This window comes from Bubalus bubalis, chromosome 21 (genome assembly GCF_019923935.1).
Source record: "Bubalus bubalis isolate 160015118507 breed Murrah chromosome 21, NDDB_SH_1, whole genome shotgun sequence".
Taxonomy (NCBI): Eukaryota; Metazoa; Chordata; class Mammalia; order Artiodactyla; family Bovidae; genus Bubalus; species Bubalus bubalis.
The window spans coordinates 37,436,274-37,458,912 of record NC_059177.1 but is presented as its reverse complement, the minus strand read 5'-3'; the positions used below and the strand labels follow the sequence as shown (position 1 = coordinate 37,458,912).

The 22,639-nt window shown below is 47.0% G+C and overlaps 1 protein-coding gene across 21 annotated transcripts in view; it reads left to right on the top strand.

Annotated features, from left to right (window-relative positions):
- ATXN7 (ataxin 7) overlaps positions 1-22,639 on the top strand; it is a 159,490-nt gene that overhangs the window by 114,110 nt on the left and 22,741 nt on the right. For 18 of the 21 annotated variants that reach the window (XM_044934007.2, XM_044934015.2, XM_044934012.2 and 15 more), the window contains 7 exons: positions 541-800; positions 1,268-1,350; positions 5,812-6,077; positions 7,507-7,705; positions 8,008-8,129; positions 12,175-21,422; positions 22,281-22,414. In XM_044934007.2, the coding sequence (XP_044789942.1) occupies positions 541-800; positions 1,268-1,350; positions 5,812-6,077; positions 7,507-7,705; positions 8,008-8,129; positions 12,175-13,216 (1,972 nt within the window). In that variant the 3' untranslated portion in view covers positions 13,217-21,422; positions 22,281-22,414. The remainder of the gene's footprint in view (positions 1-540; positions 801-1,267; positions 1,351-5,811; positions 6,078-7,506; positions 7,706-8,007; positions 8,130-12,174; positions 21,423-22,280; positions 22,415-22,639) is intronic. The other 3 variants (XM_044934003.2, XM_044933998.2, XM_044933999.2) reach the window with 3 other exon arrangements.

Genomic DNA, 22,639 nt, shown 5'->3' with positions numbered 1-22,639 from the left:
TCCTCATTGACAGGGGCAGAGAGGCTCTTCTTGGAGATAAACTATAAGGCACCATTCAGTTCTTCCGAGTCCATAGTGACCTTTCTTGGAAATGTTCTCTAATTTCAGTTGCGCTCTTCTCTACTCACTCATTTTACTTCATTTTGATGGATCAGTTCTTTAAAATGACAGTTCTCAAAAGATATCCTCACAGGGTCCTGCAGTAGTCGCTGGTCCTTTGAGACCCTTTCATATTTTGCTGCTTGCAGGAGTTGCATTGGGTAACAGGCTCATGTGTAAGATTGTTCTGGAATGATGAAAGGTCACGTAAATGTGATGGTTCCTCTGGAGCTCTCTGCCACTCCAGAAAGGCTTATGGATAAAGGTTCTCTGAGTTTTCTGCATAGTCCTAACAGATTGTCCCAAGGTGCCTTTGGAAACCTAGCTCTGCATCGCACATACACCGAGGTAGACCAAGGTTCTGCCTCATCCCTCTGGCTTGCCAGTCTCCTGGGGCTGCAGGGCACTCAGGTGCTGGTGTTCTCACTTCCCCTACAACAGCATGACGCCCTCTATCAAAGTGGAAAAGATTCATCCGAAGATGGATGGCACACTACTGAAATCCGCGGTGGGGCCCACCTGTCCTGCTCCTGTGAGCTCCTCAGTCAAGCCTGGCCTTAACTGCCCCTCAATACCAAAGCCAACCTTGCCTTCACCTGGACACATTCTAAATGGCAAAGGGCTTCCTGCACCGCCTGTTCTGGAAAAGAAGTCAGAAGATTACTCCAATAACAGGAAGTTTTTAAATAAGAGATTATCAGGTAACGTCATAGTTTTTCTCTCAGTATTTCTTTTTGTATTAACTGGGCACTCCTGGGGGAGCAAATCAACTATTACTAGAAGTCCTCCTTTTAGAACTAGCCAACTTCAGCTTTCAGATGGAGTTCCCTAAGTTGTGTCCTTGACCTCCTCCTCCTTGGTTTTAAAGTGCACATGTGTGTAGGTGACATAAAAGTAGCTTTCTAGTGGCGTGTTCTTGAATGAGTAGTGAGGAATGCTGGCTCACATGGTCCTTCTCCTTCGTCTGGTGACTAGAGTGCCCATCCTCTCAGTGATGTCGCGACTTTTTTTTTCAGTGCTCAAAACATTTTATTTCTTCCATTTATTGATAATGTGATAGAGTTGCTTCAAGTTATAATTTGCCTGAAATAAGAGAATCTCAGATTTCTATTTTCAGAATAAATGAAGGAGTGTTGAACCCATGGTAATGTCTTTGTGCTTTTGACAGAAAGAGAGTTTGATCCTGACATCCACTGTGGGGTCATCGACCTCGACACCAAGAAGCCCTGCACCCGGTCTTTGACATGCAAGGTAGGGAGGGGCCCTGGGGAGAGCCCAGTGCTCTGGGAAGCTGGGGGCCGGGGCTGCGCAGCGCTGCCCCCCAGGTCTCTCTCACCCACAGGGCCTCTGTTCTGGTGACTTTCCTGGATTTTTAAGGGCGGTGTTGGCTCTGTTTTGATGGAGAACACCTCCAATTCAGAACACGTGGGGCCTATTGTTATAAACTGCTGTTCTGAACTGCCCCCATCGAGCATTGTTGTTTCCAGGAGGACGGTGTTTCGCCCTAATTAATCTGTTATCTTCAATGCCTTTAATTTGAGAGGCTCCCCTTTACTGTGTTTTGAAGTGTACTGACATAGGATACATCCAGAAATTTCCTTTGCATGTATGGATAGATTCTTAAAATGTTTGTGTAATCTCTGGTTCTTAATTTTACAGCTATTTAAAAAATCTGTGACTTTGAGATAGTGTCATTTTTTTAGTTTAAAAAAACCTAGGTCACATGTAATCCTATATCTGTGTGTGCATACACACACACGTATGTATATCTGTGTGTGTATACATATGTATCAGTTTGTTTGGTTGCTCAGTCGTGTCCAACTCTTTGTGACCCCGTGGACTGCAGCACACCAGGCTTCACTGTCCATCACCACATCCCTCCTGGAGCTTGCTCAAACTCACGTCAGTTGAGTCAGTGATGCCATCCAATCATCTCATCCTCTGTCGTCCTCTTCTCCTCCCGCCTTCAATCTTTCCCAGCATCAGGGTCTTTTCCAATGAGTCAGTTCTTCGCATCAGGTGGCCAAAGTATTGGAGTTTCAGCTTCAGCATCAGTCCTTCCAATGAATATTCAGGACTGACTTCCTTTAGGATGGACTGGTTGGATCTCCATGCAGTCCAAGGGACTCTCAAGAGTCTTCTCCAACACCACAGTTCAAAAGCATCAATCACACACACTATGAAAATGTAAAGATTCTCCCTTTCTTCCCTGAGTTTTCAGTGTGCTCATGAGAAGGTGGTGTATTTACTATAAAATTAGTGTGGATGTAGGGGTGGCTTCAGTAGACCCTCTGTGTAAATGAGCATATATGTTTATGTCCCCAGCTACCCTGCAGATGAGTTCAAAAAGTATTCAGAATCATTGCCTTGAAGTAATTTTAAAGCCATTGTTTGGCGAAGGTTAAAAATTATAGAAGTTAGTGGTGTTCACTACAAATTAATAAAGTTTTTGATGTATTATAGTAAATTTTACCAAGGATTATGTTTGAATAAAGACATTCAGGTTCCACTTCATCCACTAAACAGTGGAAGAATATTAAGATCTTCAGAAATGAGGAATGTTATTTCTAGATAGTTCTTATTAATATTTAATTTTAGTGTGTGGGTTTTATCTTGCAACAAGGTACTGAATATTTGAGGAAATTGATTGGTCAAGAGCACCTTTAAATATCTAATTTTTAAAGAATTATGGATCCTTTTCTCTGAGAAAAACATATACACGTGCATGTTCTGAATTTTGCATTTTATCACAGAGGTCATTCCACTTCACATTCGCCTTTGAATCTCCCAGTTAAGAATTCCTCAGGGCAAATTGCTTTGCTTTCCGTCGTATTAATTGAACACTTCAAATGGTGTGTTGTCGACGGTAGCCATTTGAGCTCTGTTACACTTGTGTCCCATTCAACGTGAGCGCGTCCCTCAGCCCTGCTCCACACTGTATCACACTTGCCAGCCTCTCCTCACTCTCTCCCTGCATGCCTGCCTCTCAGTCACATAGATTTCTCAGTGTTGTGGTAACTGTGGTTAGTGAAGGCTGCTTACTTTACCCAGGATGCTCTTCTTTAATTATCTATGAGGCATGCTGATGAACCAAAAGCCTTATCAACTCCAGTTCTGCAAGGGATTTGCCCAGTCTTCTTCCTGAACCTTCAGTGGCTTTATGTGGATCCTGCCTTTTTCTCCCGTCTCTTTGAGTTGTGCTTGCCCTTCACGTGTTCTGTTAATGGGTCTTGAGCGTCTAGCAGGGTGCTTAGCCTCTCTTTGCATTAGTATGTATCCTTACCCAGGCGGGGCACGAGTGCACCATAGAACTGGTGGAGGACGCAGCATGGCGACCGGCCTGTCCTGGCACAGATGCCCGTGCTTTGCTCTCGTGGTCTGTTGGTCAGTGCATCTCCCTTTCCCTTCCTCTCTTAAGCCGTGGGGCTGAACACGCTTGAGCGCCCCAGCTCAGTGTCCCCCGGCTGCTGTCCAGGTCTCTGTTAGGCTGAGGACACTGTCTGCTCTCTTGGCTGTCAGGGCATCTGCCGCTGCCCACTCCTGTCATTCTGTCGTCTGCCTGCCACCCTCGCTATCCCCTCCTCACTTCCTCATCTGTCCAGTGTTCTGTTCTGTGTCCTTGCACGTTCATACAGGTAGACTTGGGCTCCTCTCCGTGTAGAAACAGTTACTGCACACACATGTGGGCACAGACCTCCCTCTAGGCCCCAGGATACAGGCTTGAACAAGGCCTGGCTCCTACCCTTTATGGTAAAAGTTACCTCTGATGAGTAATACAAAGAGAGGCCAGGGTAGTCACAGTCTTCACTAGGGGAACTGAGTCGGGGAGGCTCCTTCACCTTAGGACTACTAGGCTGAACTTCTTGGGGTTTGTCTGGGCAGAAAAGGGGTGGAAGAAACAGCGGAGACAGTCGGTGTGAAGGCTGTGGGAGGAGGGCAGAGCAAACAGCTTAGGGTCCACAGGGCAGCCTGGGGGTGGGCAGGAGACAGAGGAAGCAGCACCTGGTGCCAGAGGCGTGGGGAGCAGGGAGCACAGGTGTTAGGGCAAGCTGGGCCCCGGGCCGCCTTACAGTGGGTCTTTATCTGTGGGCTTCGGACAGTTCCCAGAGTTCTGATGGGCAACGTCAGAACTGTTATAATCAGACTGTTCTTCAGAGCCCAGTGGAAATGCTATTTACTCTTCAAACCAAGCTTGGGAAATATCCATCATCTCTGCCTACTTTCTTCGCTCAGTCTTGCCATGCTGGGCACCAGGGGACGCTCAGATGAGGAGTAGCTCCTCCATCATCTGTCTGAAGAGACGGGCGGGTGGACCAGTGACATCGTGCACTCATGTGCATTCAGCGCGTATTGGAGGGCCGCTGTTTGTCTCTGCTCTTCGTTTGAGCCATTGATGGTGTGCCAGGTGCTGTCCTAGGTGTTTGTATAGCACTGAACAAGACACAGGTTCTTGGCTTCATTTGGGTTACTTTCGGATATATTACATATTAAAGAAAAACAAGTAAAAAGTTTTTTAAAGCCCTACTCATGTTTCTAACTGTCTGTGCCAGGTTACATTTGGGCAGACATAGTTGCAGTGTGACTGATAAGGACTGGGTTATGTTACTGAATTGCAAAAGGGAATGAGAAGTCTGACTGTCCTTAAATCCTTCCCGCTGCAGCAGACATGTAAGCCTGTAGGAGAGTGTACTTGTATAACGTGTGGACAGCGAGCACACGAGAATGATCATCTGTAGTGCTGCGGTGGCGTGGATCAGGGAAGGACTCGACTCACTCATATTCGGAAGGTGTTATTTGGGCCTCTGTGGTTAGTGGTGCCTTGCTTATTTATTTATTTTTTTTAATACCGACAGGGGTCCTGACAGTAAGGAGTGGTCAGGTTTATTTGACCTTTCTTCTTCTCAAGAGTAATTCCAAATTTCTAAAGATGTGACCATTTTTGATTCTGAGATTACACATTGTCTCCAGTTCCAGAAATGCTGTCTGTCCCATTTTCTTGATTTCCATAGTGAGTGCATGCATGTTCATGGGGTTTCACACTGCTGTGCATCTTTTCCTGTTCACAGTCTGGCTTCTCTTGGATTCACACTCTTTAATTCCCAGATCTCCCTCTGCTGCATCAGCCCCTGTTTCTAGGGTGTCTTTAGCCACTTCCTCTGTCCTTATGGCATTGTCTCGGGAATAAAGAAGCAGTTGTGTTTAATTTTTACTCTGGCAGTTACTGAAAGAAGACTTTCTGATACATGTTTATGGGATGTATCATCCCATAAAAGGGAAGTGTTTCTTCCCTTTTAATACTGAAAACTCTAAGTGGCCCAAGAAGAGACTTTCTAGTGGAGTTGGTGACAGTCCTGACCAATGAATTGCTCCAGTGACACAGAACTTAGGGGCCTGTCACCTGTTTGTACCGACTGTCTGCCCCTCAGTTACACACCGGGTGCATGGTTGACTTTTTTTTCTTTCTTCTGGTAGAAGTGACATCACCAGAGCCTTATACATTTGGAGCCTGGAATATCTGCTTCTAGCTTTAAAAAAAAATAAAATTCATACTCTTAAGGTTTTTCCCTTATCAAATGCTAAGCAGCCTTTGATTATGCTAACGGTCTAGATTGCTTTTTTATTGGCATCGGTGTTCTTTGATATATGACATTAAAAAATTATTAATGACATTCCTCCATTTCTGTTTGTTTTGTTGTTGTTTCTGGTGTGTAGACACATTCCTTAACCCAGCGGAGGGCTGTCCAGGGTAGAAGAAAACGATTCGACGTGTTGTTAGCCGAGCACAAAAACAAAACCAGGGAAAAGGAATCGATTCGCCATCCGGACTCTCAGCAACCAGCGCAGCCTCTCAGGGACCCACATCCCACCCCTCCTAGAACGTCACAGGAGCCACACCAAAACTCTCACGGAGTGATTCCCTCCGAATCAAAGCCTTTCATAGCTAGTAAACCTAAACCTCACACCCCCAGTCTTCCAAGGTAAGCCGCATCCTGCAGCTCTCTCCCTCCTTCAGAGAACAGATGTGCAGCCTGTAGAGTCCTGGTGTGTCATGCTGTTGAGGACAGGCATCAGGCTAGTTGTGAGAAGAGGGCATGTTTTCTAATTGGGTTTTATTTTAAGAGGAAAAAAAAAATTGTTCATCAGTAAGTTTCAACCAGGGCTCTTCGTGGCCAAACACAAGCAGCAGAGTAAAGCTAGAGCTACCTGCTCCACGTGCGTGTCTCCTGACCCTGCAGAGCAGGGCTGAAGCTGGGTCCTTCGAAGGGGACACCTCACATGGCTTTGGCACCAATTTCCCATTCATGTGTCTTGCTTCTTGCAAAATACAGCAGATGGGATTCTTGCCAGGGCTAGGCATTCAGCCTGAGTTTTTATAGCATCCATTTACATGTATCTTCATTCATCTGGGACTCTGGCCGGAGTGCACATTAGGCTTTGGAGCTGTGCAGTGAGCAGCAGGTCAGAACTTAGCCACATCCCTCAGACACAGTGATGGTGGGCTGAGTAAATGCCTGTGTGTGCTTGTATATTTAACCAAGTTCAAGTAAAGGACTTTGTATCCAGAGAGAAGGGAAAAAGGCACAGATAACGGAGGGTCTGTGTCTCGACCATCAGTATTGGGGTCTTCTGCTTAGGAAAGTGCTGACTGCTTAATTAACCTTTTCCCCTCACATGTCCGATTCTTGAAATGGTCGCATGAGGGGTGGAAGTGCCTCCCTGTGGAAACCTGAGTGTGTGCCTGAGCCTGTCCCCACATGAGCCCCTTGGTTCTGAACAGCACAGTGGAGGAGTGTTCCGAGCAGGTGCCCCAGAATGCGCCCAGGGCCAGGCCGCTGATCCTTAGCAAGTCCTTTCTTTGGCCACCTTTTCATTAAAGTGTCACCATCTAAAACAAAGTGGGCTTAACTCTAGAAACATCAGGCCTTTCTGTGTTGGAAAAGCACACTACTGTCCATGAGTCACACCTTCCAGATTACCCACATCAGCCCACCTTCTTTTATCACCTCCTGTCCCTGTTAAGTTATTTTAGAGCACGGTACCTGTAATTTCATTGATCGCCTTAGTAACCCAGTTCCAAGTGAAATTTGAAGAGGAATCAAAGAATTTGCCTAAGTTCCACATACATCTTGCCTTTTTGGGGGAGAATAGGAGGACCAGGTGGGAAGGAGAATGGTTGTAAGTGACTTTGATTAGACCTGGCAGAAAGCTCCATTTGACATCGTGCGGTTCAGGAGAGAGACCCCTTCGCTCCAGGCACCCTGGATCTGCGTCTGTGTCCCCAAGGGCTAGTGGTGGTGCCCAGAGCTCCCCTGGTGGTTTTGGATACACGGTTGTATCTGAGTCGAGGCAGCTGATTCCCAGACATGTGGTGTGATCTGATCAGTGCTGCACTTTCTGCTCACCAAGGCCTCCAGGCTGCCCTGCTCAGCAAGGTGGGAGTGCCCCCATTGACCCTCCTCCAGTCCATGAGTCTCCACACCCTCCCCTGCCTGCCACTGAGCCAGCTTCTCGGTTATCCAGTGAGGAGGGAGAAGGCGATGACAAAGAAGAGTCTGTTGAAAAACTGGACTGTCATTATTCAGGTCATCATCCTCAGCCAGCATCTGTAAGTTCCACACCCACCCCCGTGCCGACCCTCCCCACGCAGCAGGGACAGGGCAGTGCCAGGGGGCCTGCCGGGGACCGCAGCATGCCCTCATCCGTGCGGGTCACCCCGAGGCGGCATGCTCTCTGGCGGGCACATCTGCTGCTGCTCGCAGTCTCTTCCATGACGCTCAGGGCTAGGCATTGTCATTCATGCTTCACAGCCCGCAGTCCTCAGTCAGCGCTGTCTGTCCCGGTCGCTCCTTCCCGGGCCGTGCACCCTCAGAGTCCGCGAGCCCAAGCGTTTGCTTTCTTTTTTTGCAGTTTTGCACATTTGGGAGCCGGCAGATTGGAAGAGGCTATTACGTGTTTGACTCCAGGTGGAACCGGCTTCGCTGCGCCCTCAACCTCATGGTGGAGAAGCATCTGAACGCGCAGCTGTGGAAGTGAGTGCCTGTCCGCCACCTCTGGGGCGGGTGGGGCCTCCGGGCTGCATCCTCTTCGTTGCTTATGGGGCTGATTTAAGGAAGGTCATCATCTCTCTGATGAACATAAGGGCTTGCCCAGCCCTGGAGGAAGGGCTTCATCATTCGTGCATTCACTCCTGCAGCAGATGTGTCTCGTTCTCGGTGCTGGGGTTTCAGGCCGAGGGGCTCCCAGATGGACGGAGCTCAGGTTCTAGGGCAGGGAGAAACGTGAAAGGCAGTCAACAGAGAACAGACATCATGGCTTGTCATAAGGGAGAATAACAGAAATGCTCATAATTTGTATCTCTTACTGAGATTACTGTAGGCCAGACACCGTAGCAAATACAGTTTTCACAGCTCCAGGCCAGAGGGCTTCATGGAGAACCTGTGTGAAGGGGCCCTTGAGCTGAAATGAGTGAGTGAGAAAGAGTAGTCGTGGGACGGGCCAGGAGGAGTGGGTTCCATGCAAGGAGAACAGTGCATATGAAGGTCTTAAGTCAGAAAAGAACGTGGCTTATTTGAGAACCAGCGAGGAGTCTCTTGGAACAAGAGAAGATCCGAGAGGTTGGATGACACCGATTTAGAGCCCTGGGAAGAAGGGTTTCAGGCAAAGGAGCTGTTTGCACTGGCTTTCAGTTGAAAGTAAGGCGATCGTGTTGTGTGGCCTTACACATGCTCCTGTTTCCCCAATGTGATTTTAAGTTGAAGAGGAGTTCCGTGGCCCAAAAAGTTTATAACCCAGTCTTTCTGAAAGGAAAGTTTTTGTTATCGCAGGACTTCTCAGAGCCTTTAATGAGTGCTGTTCATTGTAACTCTCAAAACATAGGATGATATCATATATAATGTGGACTGTCAGGCTCTTGTGACCTGGGAACCTGTTTTAGGGGAGCATCTGGGAGACTAGTGTTGGATAGAACTGACTTTGGGAAGCACTGAGCTTTGTTAAAGGGGGCTGTCTAGTAGTACCTAGTCATCCCACATCCTCCCTTTGGCATCATTTACCCCTAGTGCCTCCCTGAGTAGACTCTACAAGTACATCTATTTGCCTCTCTGCTTGTGTTTCCTATTATAGTCAGAGGAAGTTGTCAGAGACCTTGGATAGTCCACGATCCAGAGGACCATCTCTATGGTGATTAGTAGGGCTTAGATTTGTTCATAGTGAAGACCAGCCCCATGGCAGTGTTACTCGGCTTTATTTCATGTTTGTTCCTAGTTCTTACTAGATAAGAGCTCTAATGAAGTAACAGTGTTTTGACCCAGAGACAGACTTGGGCAGTGGTTTTTGGAATATTTTTTTGGTGGTGGTGGGGGTGGTAGCCTCAGATCAGACAACTTTAAGATGCGTGAAATCTCCGTTTCTTACCTTGTGGGACCTGGAGAGCTCACTGAGGTTATAGGTCTGTGGGTTTAACACACTCGTCAGGGTTTAGAAGAGTCCTGGGGGTTTCTATCCCGTTACATTGATGAGTGGTTTACGGCCAGGGTTTGGGTGAGAGACTTTGAGTTGCTTCTTGGTGGCTCCTGTGGAGAGACATCTTTGCACTGTAGTGTCTGAAGCAGCAGGGTCCCCTGGCTGACTGCTGTTCCGTCTCTCTGCTGTGTCGCTGTCTGCCTGCCTTATCAGTCACTTGCTCCCAGTGAGGAGGAAACTTTCTTTCCATTACCGTGACCTTTGATTTTAAAAAATCAGTTCAGCAGAGACAGGCTGCTCAGTGATGAGCTGGCATACAGGCCTGGGGTGGGTAGGAACTTGGAGAGAGGTGCCAGGCCAGATGCTTGAGGAAGTGAGTGCTCTCGACACGGGAGTGAGGGGGGCTGGCACAGGCAGCCCCTGGGATTTTCCAGGAGCGGCTCAGCACTTCTCAGCAGAGGAGAACTCCTCTTGAGGTGGCGTCTTTGAGGCACTCAGGGAGCCTCCCGATGCAGTCCGGGTCCCACGCCCTGACGCAGCTGCACGTCCTCTCTCCTGCGAGGAGCCCCAGCGCTGTGCTGAGCCCTCATGCTTCGGTTGCGGTGGCTAAGCTGGGGGTGCGTGGGGGCTGTACGCTGGCAGTGGTTCAGCGGTCCGTGGCGTGTGGAGGCTCTGGATGGCGGTGAGGGCGGCTGGCGCTCGCTCCCACTCAACCTCGTGCTCCGTCTGCTGTGTGCCGTTACCACCAAGGACGGGCTGGGATGGTCATCAGGTTTTGATGTGAGTTTTCTTTTTTTTTTTTTTTAATTTTTAAGACTGGCTAAAAAAGGAAAAATGGATACAAAGAGGCACAGAGTAAAAAGTTTTACTTCCTCTGATCGCCATGCTCCTGTTTTCCACCCACTCCTTACAGACAGTTTTATTAGTTGCTTGTATGTCTTTGGGACTATTTATGCAAACATAGGTCAGTATGACTGCCTAGTCTTTTTTTTTTTTTTTTTTGGTCTCTTCTTTATGCAAAAGGTAGGAAATGACTTGAAAGAGCTTTTTAATGAGAAACTAGTAATGTCATCCAGAGTCCACATCCCTGCCCCTATGGAAGCCTTTCCTTTTCCCCAGGTTTGGTTCCGGCAGCCTGGCCTTGAGGCTCCGTCCTCCTAAGCCACCTGGTGGCCATGAGACGCCACTGCACCCAGGGAGCAGGGGCCCCTGCATTGAGTTTCAATCAGGGCTTCTCACAGGTGCCAGTGCCCCAGGGGTCTTGCTGAGATATACTGTCTGATGAAGGAGGTCTAGGGTGGAGCCCAGGGACTCAGCATTTCCAATAAGCCTCTCCTGTAATGTCAGTGCTTATCCTTCGTGAGTAACATGGGGATAGAAGCCCAGCTTCTCAATCAACCTCAGCATCTGGAGAGATTTAGAAGTTACTAGTGCCCGGACCCCCACCCCCGTGATCCTAGTGTGGCTTGAACGCCACGGATGATTGTGACGTGCAGCCATGTTTGGAAGCACAGACTTAGAGTAGGAGCCGCACTCTTGCTGGGGGAAGGTTTTAAGGCTGGTGTGAACACTTGCAGTTATTTAATTCCTTTTATGAATAGCTATAGTTCGTCTCAGAAAGCATCGACAGAGATTTGGCAGCGATCTAGGCCAGCTCTCTGACTTGAAGGCTGGGGAGCACTGCTGGTAGTTGGATCAGCCAGAGCCGCCCCGTGAAGTGTGGGGCAGGGCAGTCTTGGCAGCTGACTCCCAGTCAGGCCATTTGCTGTTTTCCTACCTGAGTGTTAATTATGCTATAGGGTTTTTTTGATATTTTGGTGGTGTTAGATTTTAAAAGTCATAGCTAAAATAAAAGTGGGGAGGGTCCCTCATGTGACTGTTTGAATAGATACCCAGATAGTATTATCAGAATCCATTGTCAGAACACTGACGAGAAATCCCTGAGATTTGGGGCTTCCCAGCTCTGCAGGCAGTATCTGGGACCTGGCAGTTGTTACTAACTAGCTGTGTCCTTCCTTTTTCCCTGTATGTTCATGAGTTCTCTTAGTGTTTGAGTGCCTTTGTGTTCTAGACCCTGTGCTGGATGGACAGTAGTAAATCAGCTGTGAATTGCTCCATCTGCAGAGACGCTGGACAGTAATCCTCAGTCACACTTTTTAAAACTACCAGAGCCTTCCCAAGTCTAGGAATGGGGCAGAGCGGGAAGTAAGCAAGTTAGGAAAGTCATATTTCCTAAGAAAGTGATGATGGGCCAAAACGGAAGGATGAGCAGAAGTTGGGGTGACAGTGTCTTAGGCAGAAGATACATGAGGTCTAGCGCCATGACCTGGTTTAGGAAGAAGGAAGATCAGTAGCCAGAATCAGGGCGTTCATGGCGCTGGATGGAAGGATGTGGTATGAACCTGTGGCCCCAGCGCATGGACTTAAGGCCAGTGTTCTCAGAGCACAGGAAAGTGTGAAGAGTTTGAAGTGACACTCCTCGTGGCTCAGCATCTTGGCGCGATCCCTCTGACCAAGGGGTGTATTCAGTGCCAGAGGTGTAGGAGGTCTCCTTCTGAAAGTTTCCACGAAGGGCCCTGGTGGACGCTGCTCATGCCCTCTTCTGTTTTGCAGGAAGATCCCGCCCGTTCCCAGTACCACATCGCCCGTGTCCACACGTGTTCCTCACCGGACAAACTCTGTGCCGACGTCACACTGTGGGGTTAGCTACCTGGCAGCAGCCACCGTGTCACCTTCCCCTGTCCCGCTCTCGTCCACCTGCGTGTCCCCCAGCAGTAAGTCGGTCCCAGCTCACGGCACCACACTGAACGCCCAGCCCGCCGCCTCTGGGGCTGTGGACCCTGTGAGCAGTATGCAGTCCAGACAAGTGTCTTCCTCCTCCTCCTCCCCCTCCACGCCCTCCGGCCTGTCCTCCGTGCCCTCCTCCCCCATGGCCCGGAAACCTCAGAAGCTGAAATCCAGCAAGTCTTTGCGGCCCAAGGATTCTTCTGGTAACAGCACGAACTGTCACAACGCCAGTAGCAGCGCCGGCGGCGGCTCAGGAAAGAAACGCAAAAACAGCTCCCCCCTGTTAGTGCCCTCGTCCTCCTCCTCGTCATCCTCGTCCTCTTCTTCTCATTCCATGGAGTCTTTTAGGAAAAACTGTGTGGCTTACTCTGGACCTCCGCACCCCGCAGCAGTAGCCTCTGCCCCGGGCATCAGCCTCAACTGCGTGGCCAGCCGAGCGAACTCGGTGGGTGGCCGGCACGAGCAGCCGGGGTGCCGGGGCACCTCCAGCGGGAACCCCTGCGAGTCCATCAAGAGGATGAGCGTGATGGTCAACAGTGGCGATTCCACACTCTCCCTCGGCCCCTTCGTGCACCAGGCCGGCGGTGAGCTACCCGTCAACTCCCACGGCGCCTACCCGCACTCACACACTCCTCTGGACAAACTCCTAGGAAAGAAAAGAAAGTGCTCACCCGGCTCGAGTGGTGTCAACAGCAGCGGCGGCAGCAGCAAGCCCACCAAGGTGGCCAAACTGCCGGCCGTGAACAACGTCCACGCGAAACACGTGGGCCCCAGCCCGGGGGCACCAGGGCTGACGAACAGCTCCCTCCTCCATCAGGTAGGACAGGGCCTGGGGGCCCCGTGGGGAGGCTCGTGGCCTCTCCCTTGACATGGTTGATCAACTCAGAGATCTGTGCGGTCGGTTTGGTGGGTTTGCCTAAAAGCAAGTATCCGGCTTCACGGTGTCTTTTAAGAAAAGGCCGAGTTGAAGGCCAGATGAAGGTCACACGGGCGCCTCTCTGCCAGACTCTCTGATGACTCGGAAGATGCTCCTGGCTAAGGAGGCCACACCAAGTGCATTTCAGCAGCTGGGGCGGTGGACACCGTCCTGCATGATGGTGGGGCCCTCCGTGTCCTGGAGCGCAGTCCTTTCGTACGTTTTTCTGAAGAAAGCTGGGCGAAAATCAAGCTGATGTGGAAAGGGATGATTTAAATTTGAAAAAGGCTGTTAATATTTTTCCCATCAAAGAGTTTCAGATTTTCTTGTTAATTCCCTCCCTCTGTGTTCTCCTTCCTGTTTTCCAAGGAGGCAGGGAAGCAGAATTTAACTATGGCAGAGCAGAAGACTAATATCTCATTGAAGTTACAGATTGAAAAGAAACCTGAATGTGACCTGTTTCTAGAAAAGGGCTTGTCGGGCATCGGATTTGTTACTGACCATGGTTTCTCTGGCTGTGTCTTGTCTCTTCCCCACTCCTCCTCCGGCTGCTGTTTGCTCCTGTGGCCAGTTCCTCCACCTTCCTCTTTGTTCTGTCCAGCTCCTCTCTCATCTTGTCATTTCATTCAGCAGAGCACTTTCTGTCTTTGCTTACAAGCAGGAATTTCAGCAGCGTCACCCTCAGAGCTCTGCTTTAAAATGTGAGGCTCTTTTTGTTGGTTTGGTTTTGTTTTCCCTTCCTCATCTTCAAAACTGAACATAAATGTCAGACTAGAACTTGTCCAGAAAATACCAAGAAGTTTCTTCATGAGACAGAAGTTTCCCTCCAGTATATGTGTGAATGAAAACTCGGCGCCAAAGGTGTGGGGAAAATAATGACGCATGAATTTCAGTAGCAGCTGCTTCAGTTCTTCTCTTTGAGCCACAAATACATACGGGCTATTTGTGTGTCGTTTGGGCCTTTGAACAGGATTCCTGGACAAGTGAAAACTTCTTGATTTATAGTTTAATGATAAGCATAAAAATGCACTGCAAACCCTGTAAGAATCCATCCCTTAGTAATACCCTTCTAAGCATGGTTTCCCGATTCATGTGAATCCCGGGAGGGAAGTCCCACTGCACGCACCCCTGTCACAGAGCGGGCCGTCTTCACACGGAAGCCGCTGCAGACCAGACCGCCCCCCGTGTCCGGGCAAGGTGGAGAACTGGCGAGTGGGCGCCTCATCTGCACAGAGCGGCGACTCCCAGAAACTTGCTCTAATTTCAGAGAGAAACTGCGCATCTGAACCTTCGTGAGAAATTTAACCATTTTCCAAAGCTCTGTAGTTTTTTTTTTCATTTTGTCTTGATCTGGTGAAGCCCACACATCTCTCAGCTAAGTTTGGCTCAGGAGCTACCCGTTTGCCACCTCTCATTTCCACCATCTGAGGAGGACTACGTCCCCCTTGGACAAACAGCCCATGTTTAGGTTCTTTTCCTTAAAAGCAGTTTCACGTCATGTTTGTATTTGAGAAAGGTTTTCTCTGTGCAGTGGAATACTTTCTGTTACGCTACACAAACTCGGTGGGCTGGGGGTGTGAGGCATGGCTACAGACCACAGGATGGACGAACTGCCCAAAAAAGTATTGCATATTTTTACATCCCTGATCATTTAGCTGCAAGAGGCAACCAGTAGCTTTCTTCAGACTATCAAAGGGACCCATGCCTCCAAAATGCTGTACAGAAGTCTGCTCTTAGACCACTAGGGGCCTGACCTCGCTCTTCTCCATGCAGCAGATTTTAGAGCCGAGATAACTGGGCTGGTTTGAGTCCCTTCAACAGCAGAATCGGGGGACCTGCTGGGGAGCCTGGGAGGTATTGCTGAGTGCCCGCCCAGCCCCTGAGTCAACTTGTGGGCTTTGCCACCAAGGACCTAAAAATAGCTCACTGCAGGCCAGCGAAGGCCAGCGTCCCCTCTCCCTGCCTCCCCTCCGCCTTGGGTGTGAGCTTTCACACCTGTGTGCTGGCCCATTTGACCTTGTTCAATTCTCAGTTGACAACCTGGAAAAGCCTCAAGGAAGCAGCATCCATAAATAGAACCAAAAGGCAAACATGTGAGCCTTTTCTCTAAGCTAGAAACCCAGGCTGCATCTCTTCTGGACTGTTTTCTGAGAGCCAGTCTCTTAGAAGGGTTGTGCCCAAGGTCGTTGGAGACTGTTGAAAGCTAAAACCAAGTTCTCTAGCTGCCTGCTCCTGGCACGGCCCAGGCAGAGGAGACATGAGCGGCGCGTGGCCTTGGGAGTACCTTTTTAGAATCAGAGCAGGGCTGGGGACAGCCGCTTACTTACCTTTCGATGTCTCCCCACCCCCCTCTTTTTTGAAAGCCAAAGGCCCATCCCTGACAGCTGGAAATAGCATGGGGAGGAATAATGTGGACACTTTTGACGACAAGTTACACCTCCACTCAGCACCCTGGATTCCACGACACCTTTGAGTCTGTTTTCCCAGCCTCCTGTGGGCCTCGAGGGTAGAAATCTGCTGGGCCGTTGTTTTAACGAGGATGCCCCTGAAGCTTTGTCTGTAGCAGTGAGTACTCGTTACAGGACACTGGATCAAGTCCAGCCACCAAGTTGCTTTTATCAGTGTTAGAGGTCTGGAGGGCTTGCTGCCACCTGTGAGAAGTTCCTGTCTCGTTGTTGCACCTCCAGTGTATCACCGAGCCGCTCTTGGAGGAGGTTGGCTGGCGCAAGTGTCTTGGCAAGAGTGTGACTGTAGTCTTTGCTCCCTCTCTCCCTCCCTCACTCTCTCCCTGCCTAGGTCTTCCCTCACCCTGGCATCTATAGGTCCCAGGTCCCTCTCCAGCAGTCAGATACTGTAACTGGAGAGACCTCTGGGGGCAAGCAGAGCTGCACCCTGAGCAGCCCTCTGGAGAAGGGAGTCTGTGGCTAGGTGTTTACATCGGGAGTCCGGAATGGAGTGTGGACGTTAGTGTGAGACGCCGTGATAAAAGAGCCTGTGTTTTCGCCCAGCCTTTTGCAAGTAATTTGGGATCAGAAGCCGTCGAAGTTTTTCATGTGTGAACTGGTTTAAAAGCCACTGATGGCCAGAGAGCAAGGATACACCAGTGTAGAGGCTTACTTTTCATGGTACAAAAGCAATTCTGTGTGAATTTAAAAAAAGAAAAGAAAATGCAGACAATTTTGATATGGAAAGTCAAATTTTGGTGGGAGGGGGCAGATAAAAATCACCGTAGGGGAAAATTTTCCACGATTTCCAAAGAGATTGATTTTTTTTTTTAACCTTTGTTTTCATGTTAAACAATATGATTAGGCCAGTTGTCCTGCCCAGGCTCCTGTTTTTAAAAATTGCCTTTGTAACATGAAATAACTGGGATGCAGCAGAATCTGTCACTCACCAAGTCACTGGAATACTTAGATGTTTCCAAGGCACTCTGTGTGTTCCCCTCAACCTCTTTGGATCCTGTCCTGGGACTAAGTGTCAATTTCTGCTTGGAGCACTCCCGGTGTTGTGCGTATCTACACCCCGTATCCTGCCGCTGCACACGTTTCTGGGGATGCCATTGAGGTGGGCAGCAGGCACCCAGGGCGGGGCGCAGGTGACAGCACCCACGTGGAGGTGGTGAGGTGCTCCGTGACATACCTCCTTTCTTGGGATTAATGCCTGTGATGTTCCTGAGGGTTTCAGAGACCACCCCCCCACCCCCCACCCACCCAGAATGTTTTTTCTAGTACTTAACCCCCAGAGAAAGAGTTTGATAGGTTAAGGCATCTCTGCCTGAGAAGGTGCCATTGAATTTGAGGGGATGAGCTGGAGCTTTTCAATAGATGATTCCACCGGCACCTCCTAAAAGGAGAACCAGGCATTTTGCTTAGAGGAACACAGGAAGTTGCCAACCACAGGGTAAATTTCCCAAGGCTCCAGTCGTGGCCCCGGGTAGAGCCAGGACAGAGCCAGTCATTGCATCTATTTTCCTTACAATTCTTGGGTTACAAACTTCAGATTCAGGGAATTTTCAGTCAACAACAGGTAGAATGAATAAATACTTGGTTACCAGCCTAATAATGTGAATCGCTACAGAATTATTATGTAAGATAACAAAGTTTATGGAGATACTTTAGCTATAAATTGATGTAAAATATTGATTCTTTTTTTTAAAGGAAGGGGAGAACAGTATCTTGTTCAGTTATTATGCAATCAATTAATAAATGTTTTTAAAATGATACTGTAAGAGAGCTTGTAAGAAGAGTGCACAGATGGGCCCATTTGGTGTGGTTAGGAGAGGTTGGTCTGGTTTTTCATCCCAGGAGAGGGACAGAAGGAGGTAAGAGGAAATCAGAACGTACCTAGCTGATTCCTCAGTGACAAGTGCAATGGGGGATGGGTAGAATTTATTTTCAGAGCCAAGGGGACTTGATGGTTATAAATAAAGTTGCTTTTAGTGATGGAATTGTAGACAGATCATGTTGTTCCAGAAGATGTGAATAGGACCCATGATAGAAAGTTGACTCAGAATAATGTAGATATTTACATAAGCAAATTTTGATCCTTTGATTTCTTAGATTGAGGTTTTAATTTCATTATTGTCTCCCGGTAGTACACAGAGCATCGGGATTAGGAAATTAGCCATTTTGGACTCTGCCTGCCACAAACAGACCTATTCTAAACAGTGCTATTAAATTTTAGACTGTTGTTCAAATATTTTTATTTTCTCCTACAACTACTTTTTATTATAATGAACAAGTAAGACCATTTAAAACACGGGAGTACAAGTATTTTTTTGAACTAAATTAACTTGCAGAAACCAAATTTGCAGTGGTTGGGTTGTTTCTAGACAGACTTTGGTATCAATTTAAAACCAAGATAATTTTTATATTCTTTCCAATAGAATTTCGTGACAACTCCTGCAGTTTTCTTAACTTACAAAAAAGAAAAAGTGCTGCAATGATGAACAAAGAATTATACGAAAACCTACTTTTGTATCTTTATTTTGGAATTTCTTGTTCTATTATAAATATGGAACTATCCCTATTTGAGAAGACATATTTTGTTAAAAATGAATTGTACATATTTAAATATGTATTTTTGCACAGGTCTTTTTTTCTGATATCCTGTTTTGGTACAATTGAGATCATCTAGTATTTATTTATTAATTAATAAAAGTAAATACCTTTTTATAATTTGAAGTGGTTCACTGCCAAGCCAATAGTTCTAGGACCTGCCTCCTTTACCATGTAAGGGACGCCTCTGTTCTGTGAAAGTCTTCTGTCCCTTTCAGTGTCTCGGGAGTGGATTCATGCAGATGAAGTGGGCATTGCTTCTCCCTAGTTGCTTGATTTCCCTGTAGACTACATGTAACAAGTGACACACTGCTTTTCTTTTGTTATGTGTGAGAGTGAGTGTGTGTGTGTGTGCGCGCCCCGAGCACATGGGTGTTAGTATGTGACGTGATTAAAACTAATGGGAAAAACACAAAACTGAAAGTGCCTGAACCTAGTTTTAAGCTTAGACAGATTCTTTAAAAAGACTTGAATGTTCAGTTGAACTTTTTTGGAGTTTGCTTTTTCCACCTAAATATTGTTACTTAAATTTTAGGGGAGGAGTTGAAAACCACCAAATGCTGGTAATTTTATAAGGTATTTTAAAATCAAGACCTTTTGGTTCACAGGAATTCAACTGGCGATGAATTGCCCAGTGGCACCAAGGGTTACAAATCTTCTGTCAGCCAGCAACTTAACAGCGTGTCCGTTTTGTTATTCACTCGTGAAATGCAGAGTTTAAAATAGAATATTTAAAATATTTTGTATTCCAAAAAATATAATACAGAGTACCTCTGAGAACATTGAAAAAAAAATGTATAATTTGAAAAAATGTAACTTACAAAGGCAGCTGTCTTCCTGCAAGAGTTCTGTTGCCAAGGAATTTCTTAATGTCTCTCATTCTGTCCTGCGGTGGGGGGGAAAGTTGGGCTTTGGAAAAATGATTGTTAAAAGTTTCATTATGTTTAGCAGAAAAATAATCATTTTTACATTTTGTGTAAAACCTTTTACATTTTCAGATCATTTAAAGGAGCACTACATACTGTCAGTGTGAGCATAGGGCCTTGAAAGCATTTTGCCGGTTTCTTTCTTTTTTTTTTCCTTCCCTTTGAGCTTGGTTATAAAAGCAATCTCCTGTTTAAAATGTGTGAATAGTTTGATCATTTGTACACATAATCAAGAGCATCTCAGCTGGACTTTTTGTTGGCTGCTGTATAGACCATGAACAAATGTCAAGGGATAGAGGATTACTTTGGATATTTAAAAGAGAAGAAGAAATATATAGTCTATTTGTTTTGTAACAAGTTCTGTAAATAAAATAATTTATACTATTTATAAGAAAAGTTGTGCTTTGCTTTATGAGAAATTAGTTTGTGGAACAAACATGTTAACGGGCAATAAAACTAGGATTTCTCAATAAATAAGGTTGGCTGCATGAAATGTTTCACATGTTTCTGCCTCGTTGTGATCCTGAACCTCTCCCGATCTAGTCTGACTCTTCATTTTTAACATCAGACACCCTTGTAAAGCCCCTTCCTTCAGCTTCCTTTCCGTGCAAGGTACAAACTTTAAGGGCTTAGGATGTTTTGGGCACAAAACCTCACCGTGGGTAAATTAATAACTGGCTGAACAGTGAGCACCGTTGTATTCTTGCCCTGGAGGTTTGTCAGCAGAAGGAAATCGATAGGGTGAGAAATGCATTCTGTTTCTATTATTTGATGGCATGTGGTCAGTTTTGATTGCAGGTAAGTCTGTGTGTGTGTGGGTATTTAATCTTTATTTTACATTGGAGTATAGTTGATTAACAGTGTTGTGTTTGTTTCAGGTGTACAGCAAAGAGATTCAGTTATATGTATACAGGTATCCTTTTTCAAATTCTTTTCCCATTTAGGTTGTTACAGAATATTGAGAGAGGTAAGTTTTTATCCCAAGTGGGTCTGGTTTCTTTCTTTCTTTTTTTTTTTTTTTACATACCTCCCTCTCTGGCAATACAAGTATATTAGTATTAGGCACAGCATAATCTTTCATCTCAAGAAATTTGGCCATTTTTACCATTTGCAAACCATTCTTACAAATTCCAAATTATTTTTGTTGCTTAAAAGACTAAGGGAAGCAATGGATCTGTGGACTGGAATAAAGGTGAGTAATTACAGGAAGGGGTCAGGCTGGCTTCAGTCCCCACTGCCCTGCTCTATGGACTTGCATTCCATCCTTAGATCAGCTGACTGTTCAAACTCATTCTTAATAAATTCCCTATAAGTAACTCCTTTCACTTTGGATGTCCCCCTGAACGTCCCAGGAGAAGGTTCACTCACTTGTCCTCTCGTGCTTTTCTCACTTCTGTTCTCTTGCAGGTAACCTGACCGGGGGCAGCAGGAGATTACCCCAGTTCACTGAGCAGGGGATTGGCAGTTTTGGATCTTGACCTGAAGGAATCAACCGGCAGAACCAGACGGAGGGAGCAAAGTGGGCCAGCACAGGTGGGAAGACACACAGACTGGAGGAAGGTTCTGGCTGAACGGGGAGGGGGCCGACAGGGTAGGAGCAGATGGCACCAGATCTCAGGACCTTTCATGTCGGGGCCTGCATCCGTAGGAGCGTGCGATTCAACCAGATGTCACTGTCAGAGCCCAGAGATTTTCACAGCCCAGTCCTAGCACATTGTAGCTGCTGAAGGTAAAAGCCATTCACATCTGTACTGGCGACTGTGGAAAATCAAAGAAGCACTTAAACCTCTTTCCCTTTTTCTCACATTTTCACTCTTGCCTAATCTCTGTCTTTAGCCTTTACTCTCCACCCCTCAAGTCCTCCTCATAAAACTCTGCCCTAAATCGGAGCTCAGGTTCTGTGACTTCTGACTCCACTGTCTGCCCTCACAGTCCTCTCTTTCTCGTAAGAAACACTTGCTCCTATTGCGAGTGGGATGTATTAAATGAGTCTAATATGTATATTTTAATCTCTACCACATAGGACCCTCCCAGGTCAGAATGGACAGATGAGAACCCAGGGACAAAAATAACTGATAAAGCTGTTGTAGTGATCCAGGTAGCAGCCATTAAGTTTCTAAACTAAGACAGTGACCATGTGGATAAAGTGGAAACTTATTCAAGGATCTTTTAAAGGTAAAACTAACAGATTTTGAGGTCTCATATGGGGAAGAGGGAGGCTAAGGTAATTTGGAGATTTCTGGCTTGGCCAGGTTGGTTGAGCCTTAAATGAAATACATGTTGTGGTGATAAGAGAAGGAAGACACTGCAATGAATTTGAGTTGCCTGTGTAATACCCAGTGGCTATGTATGTACAGTCTGGAGCTTAAGAGACAGATTTGAGCATAAAATAGAATTGTAGGGTTGCCTTTCACTAGGAGTAGATGAGTTCACCTAGGAGAAATAGGTAGCAATCTGACTTGTTATTAGTTTAATGCTCATCAAGTTGGAGGCCGATGCCCCAAATGTGGTGGTGAGCACTTCGCATCCCTTCTGTCTCTCAAATCCCCTAACAGAGTGCGTACTTCAGTGCTCCTTCTCTTGCTGATGAGCAGCTTCCTAAAAGCTAAGTGTGTCTGCCCCACAGGGCCAGCCTTTGAATTCAGGTCTGTCAGATCAGCAGTTCTTAATCTTTTTTTTTTTTCCTTTCTATAGAGTCTCAGGATCACATGAAAGAAATCATAGCTTCTGTCTGACAGAGGCATGAGCACCCCACCTTCTATGTTCCTTTTCCATAAGATTTCTTAAGATTTCACAAACTTAAAGCCCATGCTCCATGGCCAGAGAGAGAAGACAGCCCAAAACGAAACCCTGGAAAAGAGAGTGTTTTGGTGAAGACAAACAGAGGCAGTACCAGAGACATCAGGGAAGGCAGAGAAGGATGCAGTCGAGTTGGTTTAATTAGAAGTTTAGACCGTTTTATCTTATTTATCAACCCTATCCACCCACTTAGGTGATTTGTTTTTCTTTTTTTTCTTCTGCTTCTTTCTCCAGGATAACTGGAATCAGTGTTGAGATGAAAAGTTAGACCCTGGCCTGGGCAGGGAGACTGCTGAAGAATTAAAAATATGAGTGTGGCCAAGTGACGGCCTCATCTGGGTATTCAAGGAAGAACGGGGAGCTGCCATGTAAGTCCATGCAGGCCCCTAAAGATGTTGTATTTGCACTTTCCCTCTTGTTATGTCTTATGATCCTCCTTCTGGGTAACTTGTCTATGATCAGACCAGTTCAGTGATCGTTCAGAGTTACGGAGCACGGTCCATGTTCAGTTTTATATGGCCAGTAGTGAAGAAGGGCTCTCTGTGTCCAAGACACAGAGATCCAGAATTAGCACAGTGACACACGACTAGGTC